Below are 11,339 nucleotides of genomic sequence, written 5' to 3' on the forward strand. Positions count from 1 at the left end.
GGAGGACCAAGTACCTCCACTTTTATTAACAATAGCCAGCAAAGACAGTGAAATCTGTACCTCAAGTTTCTGTACTGGAATATATTCTTGATACTGCATGATTTTATTATGTAATCTTTATGCTCATATTCATTTGAACCCTACTTGTTGTATCTATATTTTTGATGATGCTGTATGTACATATTTACAGTGTGTAGAATGCTTATTGGAATCTTTGTTTTTCTTTCTTTGAGAAAACAGAAAAAAAATGGATATTATTTCTTTTTTAACTTTAAGCTAAAATTCCATCCCAGTAGAAGGCCAACTGGCCAAAAATTAGTGTTGTGTTCTCAGCTAACCTGCATTTTAAAGTTTTCCAGAACTTGTTTTCTACTAATCTTCATCTTTTTTCAGATATCAAATTCAGAACAAAGATGAAAAAACAAAAAACAGGGATTAAATTGCTCTTCTTAGGGTAATAGATTCGGATTTTCTTTTACTTCAGTGTTGATTGGTGTATTGTATGTCCACTATGATTTACATGTGTTACATGCACTGTATCTATTGCTATTTTTAAAGTTTGGCTCACTTCATTCCCACCCACTTCCAAAAGCGGAGAGAAAGCCAAGTTTTCACCAGGGTGTTCATGTCAGAGCTTCAAGTTTTTTTTTTTATACATAGCACTTATTGCTTCAAGTGTTCAAACTCAAACCTGAGATAAGCAACCAACCTGCTTGCTGAGATAGTTGTCTATTTGGCGGGTAAAAATCTTCACTTTTTAAGAAGCATAGCTATCATTGATCATAATCTGCCAAGAAACTCAGAGGGCACATCTGTCAAGGATTTTTAGTCAGCAGTTGTGTCCGGTTGGGGGTTTATTAAAAACACAACCAATCAGATCTTTACACCCTGGCCATTGATCCATAAACATGTAGCATCCAATAAATATTCTGTTGCCATTATATCCGTCAGAGAACATAAAACTAGTCAATTAAGGGATCTATTTAATACCTTAACTTTTTTTTAAATTATTATTGCATTTTCTCTTCTCAGGCCTTGTGTACGATTCTCTAATGCAAAAGCACCAGTGTATGTGCGGTAACACCAACAGTCATCCAGAGCATGCAGGACGGATCCAGAGCATTTGGTCCCGGCTGCAGGAGACAGGGCTCAGGGCACAGTGTGAGGTACTGTGGAAATTATATTTCCATTCTGCTCATGACTCCATGTAGTAAAGGCTTATAAGGTTTGACTTCCGTTGTGTGTGTGTGTGTGTGTGTATGTGTGTGTGTATGTGTGTGTGCGTGTGTTTGTGCGTGTGCGTGCAGTGCATCCGTGGGAGGAAGGCCACCCTGGAAGAATTGCAGACAGTTCACTCTGAAGCCCACGTCCTGTTGTATGGAACCAATCCTCTCCGACAGAAACTTGATTGTAAGTTTGCACATGAAGCAGCAGCAGCATTATTCATCTACTGTTAACGCCTGTGCTTTATGTATTGACATGTTCTCAAACAGGTTCCATCACACCCATGTTTGTACGACTGCCTTGTGGAGGGGTAGGGGTAAGTAACACTCAAACAACGGCAAAGTGATATAGCACTTAAATTTGATTTATTCATCCTTATAGTGGAGCTTGGCACTAAATTAAAGTGGATGGGATATCATCTCACTGTGATATTGCATCATATTCTTGTTCCTATTTTGAACATTTTAATGAATATCTTTATGTCTTCATCTAGCTATTGCCCAGTAATGTTATTTTTTGTCTTTCCCAAGGTTTCAAGAAATCAAACACTGTATCTCAAGATGAGAAAGAAATGTCATTCAATTCTGCACAGGAAGAACTTAAATTTAAAAAAAATGTACAAGAAAAGTACAAATTAAATTGATCAGAAAATGAACAGGAAACCATGAAGTACTCAAAACAAGTATAAATAAGTAGAGTGATAAATAATAAAATGTATATACTGTTATGATTGCAATGTCACATTGCATTTATTTAAATGCTTTGAAATTGCTTTTCATTTCAACAGTGAATGGGTTTGAACTAATCCTCATTATGCTGGAAACACATTTAATACAAAAAACATACAGAAAGAGAAGAATAGCACATAACTGTTCCTTTCCATTTTTCACTTTTCTGCAGGTGGACAGTGACACCATTTGGAATGAGGTCCACTCCTCCAGTGCGGCTCGTCTTGCCGTCGGCTCCGTCGTGGAGCTGGTCTTCAAAGTGGCGACGGGGGAACTGAAGGTGATGACAGGATGATACATACCTTTCCATTATCTCTTTATTACATCACCACATCGCGCAGCTGAACAGTACACGTTTTATATTGTTTCATCATTTTTTATTATCACTCTGTGGTTATTTCTGCCTTATACTATTTTTGACATTTATGTTATTGTTGAATCTTTTCTAATATTTTCATAATTTTTTATTGACAAAGGGATTATTGTCAAGAAATGGCCTCTCCTCAAACTCAAATATACAAATATATAAATAGTGTCCTTGTGCAAATGATTCTGTCCATAATAAGTTTAGTGAAGCAGTTTCCGATTTGTATGCCCATCAGTGTGTTGAATTAAATTAAAAGTTGTATAATCAAAGTAATTCTTGATAGTTTGGCTGTAATCAGGATTTATCTATTTTGAGATGAAGTGAAAAAGTAAAGAAGGAATTACCTTAAACAGGTGTAAAGGTTTGTGAAAAAATTTCGACATTTGCTAAAAAAATTAACTTACTTAAAAAAAAAGCAAAAAGTTAATGCAAATTTCTAAGACAGAATTTCTGAGAAACATAGCAAAATATCAAATTACTGATATAAATCACTCAAATATCAGATCATATTTTATTGTTTTATAGAACCTTTCAGGGGGTTGAATTCCCTGTTATCAGGCTGGTCTTCATTCTTAGAAGTATTTTAAGGGTCACAGACATCCTTATTTATGTTGACCGTGTTTATCTAACTGGTCTTATTTTCAGTTGTGCTTTTCTAGAACTTAGTAAAAACACTGTAATCACTGACAGTTGATCAGCTCGTCCCTGGCTGACATGGCAGACATGCTTCTTGTCTTTCCCCTCCAGAATGGTTTTGCTGTGGTCCGCCCTCCTGGACATCACGCCGAAGAAAGCACTCCCATGTAAGGCCACGACCATCACCGCACTGTATTGGAGACATTTAATCTGGAAATACCAGAGCTGAAAGGGACAAGAGTGGGATAAACCATTTGGTGTATTTGCAAATTAAGCAGAGTTCTTTTATTATGCCAGAAGTCTCAGGAATGGGCTTTAATTATTTTTCATATCCCTTAACAATACATTATAAAAGCATGAAAATGGAGGAGGAAAGTTCTTTGGCACTGTTAAACTTCATAACAAGCAGCAGTTCCTCTACCGCTGTTCCAGGGGCTTCTGCTACTTCAACTCTGTGGCCATCGCAGCCAAACTGCTGCAGCAGAGACTCAACGTCAACAAGATCCTCATTGTGGACTGGGTCTGTCTCCCGAACAATGTCTGTCTGTCTTGTGACATCACACAGTCCGTCCCATTTCATATTCACTGTGGATTTTTCTGTGTTTTGCATAGCAAGATTTGTGATTTATTATCTTGTGCACTACCTGCTCTTTAGGATGTTCACCATGGCAATGGAACTCAACAAGCATTTTATGACGACCCCAATGTTCTGTATCTGTCTATTCATCGCTATGACGATGGCAATTTCTTCCCTGGCAGTGGTGCGCCTGACGAGGTAAGGGGTATATGGTACTCTGCAACAACCAGCTTACAGATCAGAGATGGACCTAAAAAGATTTTGATATCAGCTTGACGTATAAAGCAGGGATTTCTGCTGAAAAAAAATTGACAATCTGATATACCGATCATTTACCACTCTATCCAGACGCTTTGTGCTTATTTTTGTCAAACCATTGCAAATGTAAACATGAGCACTGATAAAACCCCAATTGTAGATGGTCAACAGTGACCAAACACCAGTTATTTTGTTGAAATTTCCTGCAAGGAGTTAGCTTTACAAATCGAATTGTATATAATATCTAAACATAGACACAGATACATTTTGTGAAAAATATTGTGGGTTTTTTTTTGTAAATAATGGGATATTCATGCTCTAACTCTTCAAACAGTGACAAGATTTTGTGTTATCGGTTTATCTCAGTTGGTCTGTGGCCAAAGACTACCTCTATCAGATACAATAATAAAAGAAAGTTTTTCTTACAGCAAAAAGCACTGTTATTTTGAAGATTTTATATGTTTTATGTGAATTTGCTTCCCTCTGCAGGTGGGCAGTGGTCCTGGAGTTGGGTTCAATGTCAATGTTGCCTTTGCTGGAGGCTTGGATCCCCCTATGGGGGATGCAGAGTATCTGGCTGCCTTCAGGTACCTTTCCAGCAATGGGTAACAATAATCTGTTGCATCCGTTGCGTTTATCTACTTTTTTGACCTCCAGCTTTAATCTAAAACAAACTCAGACCAGATAGAGATACCAAGCCAATGTTTTTAGAAGCGTCTCTACCAGTTTGCAAATTTCAGGGACAATTTTTTAAAGACAGAGAGTCTCGTAAAATGCAGCAATGTTTATATTTGTTTTGTGCCACCTGCACCCACAGAAATAGTCCATTCCATTGAATGAAAAACATATTGATATAAGCCCTTTTTAAATTTTATTTACTTAAATATAGTACTGAGGTCTTCAAAACATTCTGTTAATTTCTGTTTTTTTCTGGTGATATATTCCAAGGAAAACATCTGTAACCATGCAGTGTCAATACAAACTAAATCACAGGCATGTTTTAGTCTTTACAGTTTCAAATGTTTTTTTTATGTAACAGAAAAAAATCTCGTAAAGGGCCAACAGCAGCATCTGCTGCACAAAGTGGAACTTTAAGTTGCTCGTGACTCGATTATCATAATGGAGTAGTTCTTTCACAAATGTTAACAAGCCTAGTTTTGCTTTCAGTTTGATGCATTATTTTCATTCAAGACATTTCTAGCCTTATCTGTGATTAATGATTCAATGTTCTGACAAAAAGATTAAGTCACCCATTGGACCGGCCATTATGGAATAAATTGAACACAGAATACTCTTCATTCACATGAGCTATTCAGTCACTGAAGTGTGAATTATGTAACTTGTAATTTCAGTATTTCAACATCATTGAAAACTATACTCCAAATTAACTTTCATGTAATTTCTTGGTCATTCTGGATTCATTCTAACTGTTTTTCCATTTCAAGATGATTATGACAGTCATTTTGCTCATTTGCAAAGTTTATTTATCCCTTTAGTATTACTCCTGGCAATATCCATGTGCTTTTAATGTGCACTGATAATTGTCTGACTTCAAGAATTTTTTGATATTTTTAATAAGAGCAAATAAAAAATCAAATGATTATATAGTTACGGTAGTCATAGTTAGTTAGATATTCGGTATATAACAATATTTTATTCAGCCCTCACCATCACCATGTATTTTTTCTGACCAACAACTTCAAATGAAATTACATATATTTAAGTTACCACACAAATGCACTTTCTCACCAGGACATACAAAAGTGAAAAAAAAATACCAACATAATCGATAGAGTATCATTTATTCTTTAATTATTTAGCCCTTGTCCTGATCTGTAATAAACAGGAAACTACCAAAATTGAACACGAATCAAGGCTAATTTATCTGTCGTTCAGAATTCATTAAGACAGTTTGCCTCAAAAAGCTATGCCATCTTTACAAAATACAACAACCTTGCACCATTGGCAACTGTAGGCTGTCTCAGTGTCTCCAATTTCACAATATGAGCCCTCCCTCACTCTTCCAGGTCAGTGGTGATGCCCATTGCCAATGAGTTTGCTCCAGACATTGTGCTGGTCTCGTCTGGCTTTGACGCCGTGGAAGGACATCCTCCGCCACTTGGTGGCTACACCTTAACATCAAAATGTAGGTTATAGTTTAACTAAAATGTATTTCTTATCTCCGTTGAATAACCAGGCACGGCTAAAAATGTTTTTAACTGCTCGAATTGGTCTTACCAGCCACGAAACACTGTAAATGCTCTCATTTGATTCACCAACTTTTAACTTCAATTACAATTATCAGTCATTTTATAAATACTCGTACAAGAACCACATGAAAATCCAGTCGATGGACAAGTAAGAGACATCTTAACTCTCTTCAGGCTTTGGCTATCTAACCAGGCAGCTGATGACCCTCGCTGGGGGGCGGGTGGTCCTGGCTCTCGAAGGAGGTCACGACCTGACAGCCATCTGTGACGCCTCAGAGGCCTGTGTGGCCGCTCTGCTTGGCCAGGAGGTACGGGGGTCGCTCTGCCGACATGTTTTGGCAGGACCCAAACTAACTTCTTGAACTTAAGAACTGTTTGATTTTAAATTTTGGGTCTGTGTGGGTGTGCGTGTGTGTGTGTGTGTGTGTGGTGTGCAGCTTGACCCATTGCCCAAGGCTGTGCTTGAGCAGAGACCCAACCCCAATGCTGTTCATTCCTTGGAGAAAGTTTTAGAAACCCACAGTGAGTTACACAACCTGCTTTCATTAATTCACTCAAGTCCCACAGCAAAAAGTCATCAAAAGCTTTTTTTGATGAAGTACTCATTGACCTTTAGTAAATTAGCAAAAACCAAACCAACACCCAGTTAATACAAATTTTTGAAAGAGGAAGTAGATATTGAGTTGTTTGTTTTTTTTCTTCCTGTTGGGCTCTTCTTCTCTGTGTTGCATCTTTTAATCTTCTGAACTTCTCCAACTTCCTTTGCCTCACATCCCCTCAGGTAAGTACTGGCGCGCGGTGCATCGGTACTCACCCCGGCTGGGTCTCTCTCTGCTGGAGGCCAAGCGAGGAGACTCCGAGGAAGCCGAGGCTGTCAGTGCCATGGCCTCCCTGTCTGTGGCCAACACCAACACCATGGATCACAGGTATCTAGGTTTGGATGATGCACACAGTTGAGCCGTCAATCCCATTTCCAACCCTGTCTGATACAAACAGATAACAGAGAAATACCCCGTCAAAGCCTTGTTTCACATATCATTGGGGAAGTGTGGGACTGTTGATCATCGATCATCACCTTTTTTGGTAGAAATGTATTAGTAAATGGCCTTTTTATATATGTCCTGTAATGTAATCTGTTGAATGTCATAGAAGCAGAATTTTACCCAAATGATAGTTCCTATTTGTGCATGTTGTGAATGACACTCTTGGTTAAAAAGTGTAAAGTTGAGTGTAAGAGATATACATATTGTACAGATATAATCACAAAACTGTCTCGCCCAAACAGTGGAACGAGCAATGTTTAAAAACAAGACAGCAGAAATTATCATCATTGATGCAAAGGAAGGAAGAAGTTTATGCAACAAACAATTCACCTGTCATTTTTCAATGACATTTTGTCTAATCTCCAGTTTTTTTTCCCCACACTTTGAAAAAAGAATTTGTATTTATGCTTTGTGTCAGTGTTTATAATGACATCATTGCTTTATGATACACGAAAAGTCAGTCTAGATGAGAAGTAAAGTAACAAGTTTCCTGTCCAATTCTAAAATCTATATTATTCTGTATGAATGGGCAAAACAGTAGTGTTTCTGTGTCAAGGTGACTGTGCTTTAACCACAGCTTTCATACGAGTCCCAAGTCCATAGTTCATGAACTTATCTGTATGTGAACCAATGCTGCAGTGCAGTGTGTCAGCAGTCCAACTCAGGTCGTTTATGTGTGTGTCTGTGTGTGTGTGGGTATAAGACCGCAGGAGGAACCAATGGAAGAGGAGGAGCCACTGTAATGGAGGGAAAAATGAGCGTGCCACACTGTTACTATCGACCTCTCCAGAGAACGTCTCTTTGACCTGCGAAGAGTCTCGACTGATCCCTTCATTTAGTCCCCCGAACCCCACTCACTACGTCAGTCACCTTGATTAGCGGCCCCTCGGCCGAAACAAGGGAGAGGGGGATGGGCTCAGCCTCAGAGTAGGGGGCCAATCAGGAGACAGAGGATTGTATTGGAAAAAAATTAAACATAACAGAGTTGCTTTGTGGCGCTCGTGCAGAGACACCATTTTTTTCTCTGTCTTCGCAACCCCATGTTCGCCCCACAGTGGCCGACCAGGTTATCGAGGCAGTGGGTTTTTGGAGCGAGGGCGAGATCAGGTCTCATCACTGAAAGGTGAGAAACACTTTCGGTGCTTTACACAGCTGCCCTCGGACCACGCTCAATGTGGACACCAGGACAGCACATCTCCCAACTGTACCGCACACCTTGGGATTCTCTATTCTCCAACATTTCTCCTTGCAAAAGAAGGGCATCGCAGCAACTGACAGACTATTTCACATGATATGTTCACTGTGGACTCTGGTCAGCCGAAGTTGAGGTGAGCTTTTACAAAGACTTCTCATGGTAAGACTGTCACTGCGCTGGGCCAGCCTGCCGTCGAAGGTTAATGAGAGGAGTGCCTTGGTGAGGGTCCGCTGGATTTCAGGAAAAGATTGCCTTAAGTAAAAAAAAAATCTTGCGATGGAAACCAGCGCGAGGGAGGGAAACGGAGTGTTTCCAGTCCTGTAAAGGATGAGAATGATTGAAATAAAGCAAACAATCTTTCAGCATGTTTACTTGGAATGTGACAACATTGATGTCTGTCACAGCCCCTCTTGAAGAGTTACTTTACTTTTGGATGGATCTATTTTTCTGTAAAAAAATTGAGAAAAAAGAGGAAAACGCTTTGTAAAGGTAGTTGCCAGCTTCTGTTGAAAAAGGTGCAAACATGGAGACATTAATAAAAAGAAATTAGATTGAAAACTGTCAAAAGGTTTAGCCTTTTATGTAGCCTCCCTTTAACCGAAGTCAGTGCTTTGTAAAACTTACGAAGCATGTATTCAGCTAAGAGAAGAGACTTTTTTTTTTCCCGCGAGATATTGAATGTTATCCAAAAGAAAAAGCAAGACAAGAAAAAGCCAAAGCATGAGTTTGCATTCACAGTAGTACTATGACTCCACTTAGCAGGCAAATATTTCCAATGTCGGGCCTTTCAGACAAAGCTTCCCAGTTTACTGTTTACTAATTTAATTCCTTACAGATCCAGATGAAATTTCTTCTCATGAGCTGATCAACCTCTCATGCTTTGCTGGTTGGCAACTACCTTGGTTACTACTAGTGTGAGCTCAACATTAGTCATGTATGTTGAATTGAATATATTTTGACAGGCAGTATCGCCAGTTTGTATCTACATGTATAATTTCCACATCAAGTTGTCAATTTAAAATATCAGAGTGTGTTTTTGGTAAATGTGTCCACTTTTATTTTTATTGTTGAAGATCATTTTTCTAACTTTTTTCATCCATAGATTTTGTTATGTGTTTTTTATCCGTTTTCTGGATAGTTATAGGGCTGCCATCCACATACTTACTAGTATTGTCATGATTCTTGTTTTCTTTCTTGTATTGATCAAATTAAGAAGGAATTCTTCCTTTCTTTGTACGGCTCTCTAGGCCTTTTGGCATTTTCATCAATTGTGTATTTATAACGTACTGTTTATAGGAGATTTGTATATGGAAAAATTTATAAATGTACTCTAACTAATGACAGCTATGATATTGTGAACGAAAAAGAGTATGGGTATGATATTACTCCATGAACTAAAAGAAGAGCAGCATATTTAACTTGTCATCAACTGCACTGTTTTGGGTCACCCTGGAGTGAAACATCAAATCATCACACGGCACTGAGATTGACTTCTGTTAAATCACTGTCGCCTAATTGATGCATTTTCCTCTTGTGCATGGGTGACATGCACTTACCTTTCGACTGTGACGACATCACACAATAAGAGGTGAAGAGGCCATTTTATGTAGCTAGCCGAGTTTTCTACAGCAGGGAAAGAAAAGGAGGGGACACGAATGTCAAACCAGATTTAGAGATTATTTCTGGGGCTGGGGGGCGTTTATTGTGAAGAGAGGCAGAAAATGAATGGGAAGAGATTTGGTGATTAGAATATTTACATGCGGTGCCAACCACTTGGCTATCAAGTAAAGCGTTACCAATATTGCATTGTTGGAACTCATGTTCGTTGGTACAAAGAACACCATATCGAGCTGACATTTTGGCTGTATAGAAATACTGTAATAGTTAAGCTAATTTTTATACATTACACCGTCGAATTTTAACAACCAGTCGCAGCAGATGATTTTGCTTGGAAAGGATTATTTGATTTCTGAAAAAAAAAGTGTTGGTCTTGAAACCAACAAAACATTGAAAGACATTCAGCTTCACTTTGTGTGTGTATCATCATTGGTTGCACCACAACACAAAACCGCTAAATACCATTGTAAGCCAGCATTGGTATCTAAATCAAATGGCTGGCATTAGATGTCCTGGTGTCTAGGATTGAAATAAGACTGGATGTCAATATCTAGGGACAATTAACAAACTAATGGAATGTGTAACACCTAAAACACATAATGTTTTCAAATCCACCAGTTCATGTGCCAACGCTGATATATTTGTAAAAGACACATATCTGTTGATAATATTGATTGATCAGTTTATCAGTTGGGCTCCACTATCCATTCACATGTAAAAGAAAAAACAAAAGAGAAACTCCGATTTGGCTGTTAAAACATCAGTGTCTCCTTCTCCTCTGTTCCTGCTTCAATTCACCTGATCTGACACTACCAGTCAACATTCATCTGTTTACTGCTTTGTTTAACCCGATTATTGACGACTCTCCTGTTTTTTTCTTTCTTTCTCTCTTTTTTTCAAGTTGTAAGTCATTTTATTAACTTGTAAAATTGACGTTAATTTAATATTTGTTTCACGTTTAACAAAAACATTCCACTTTTCAATTGTTTATTTGGGCTTAACATTTTTAAGAGTTTTTTTTTCCAATGTAGAAACTTAAATACCATAAGTCATTCTTGCCGTCCGCTCGCGCCAACTTTAACTCTTTGCATGGTTTGTGAGTCAGCATGCCTGCTTGTCTATGTAACAAAATGTATTTGCACAATAGAAGAAGAACACTGGAGGGCTTTTAAAGAAAAAAACAAATAAACAAACAAAAAGAAACTCCCCAGTGACTCCAACTTCCGGCCGGGATGGTTTTCTTCCTCTCTGGTGTGCAAACAATTCAAAAGACTTTGTCCAAATGACTCCATTGAGAAACATTTGATATTGTTCTTATTGAATATTGTTTCCAATAAGTGATTTTAACATGATTCAGCACTTAAGACATGTATGGACTGTGTTTGAGAGAAACATGCTCTGCCAAACCTTCGCTACATTCATACCTTAAAAAGACTCTCCCAAAGAATGTTCCTCTTTCAAAGATGTTTAAACAGGCACTATGG

General features: G+C 38.3%; 1 protein-coding gene across 6 annotated transcripts in view; it reads left to right on the plus strand.

Annotated features, from left to right (window-relative positions):
* The window catches only part of LOC147233451 (histone deacetylase 4-like), a 67,828-nt gene extending 58,893 nt beyond the window's left edge, over positions 1-8,935 (plus strand). For all 6 annotated transcript variants that reach the window (XM_086148288.1, XM_086148290.1, XM_086148287.1 and 3 more), the window contains 13 exons: positions 1,033-1,166; positions 1,308-1,410; positions 1,494-1,540; positions 2,125-2,232; positions 3,067-3,122; positions 3,388-3,475; positions 3,611-3,730; positions 4,280-4,377; positions 5,818-5,936; positions 6,175-6,308; positions 6,438-6,522; positions 6,782-6,926; positions 7,747-8,935. In XM_086148288.1, the coding sequence (XP_086004414.1) occupies positions 1,033-1,166; positions 1,308-1,410; positions 1,494-1,540; positions 2,125-2,232; positions 3,067-3,122; positions 3,388-3,475; positions 3,611-3,730; positions 4,280-4,377; positions 5,818-5,936; positions 6,175-6,308; positions 6,438-6,522; positions 6,782-6,926; positions 7,747-7,786 (1,277 nt within the window). In that variant the 3' untranslated portion in view covers positions 7,787-8,935. The remainder of the gene's footprint in view (positions 1-1,032; positions 1,167-1,307; positions 1,411-1,493; positions 1,541-2,124; positions 2,233-3,066; positions 3,123-3,387; positions 3,476-3,610; positions 3,731-4,279; positions 4,378-5,817; positions 5,937-6,174; positions 6,309-6,437; positions 6,523-6,781; positions 6,927-7,746) is intronic.
* Positions 8,936-11,339: the final 2,404 nt, after the last annotated feature.

Source organism: Fistularia commersonii, chromosome 6 (genome assembly GCF_037954325.1).
Source record: "Fistularia commersonii isolate RoL2024-O1a breed Wild chromosome 6, RoL_Fcom_v1.0, whole genome shotgun sequence".
NCBI lineage: Eukaryota > Metazoa > Chordata > Actinopteri > Syngnathiformes > Fistulariidae > Fistularia > Fistularia commersonii.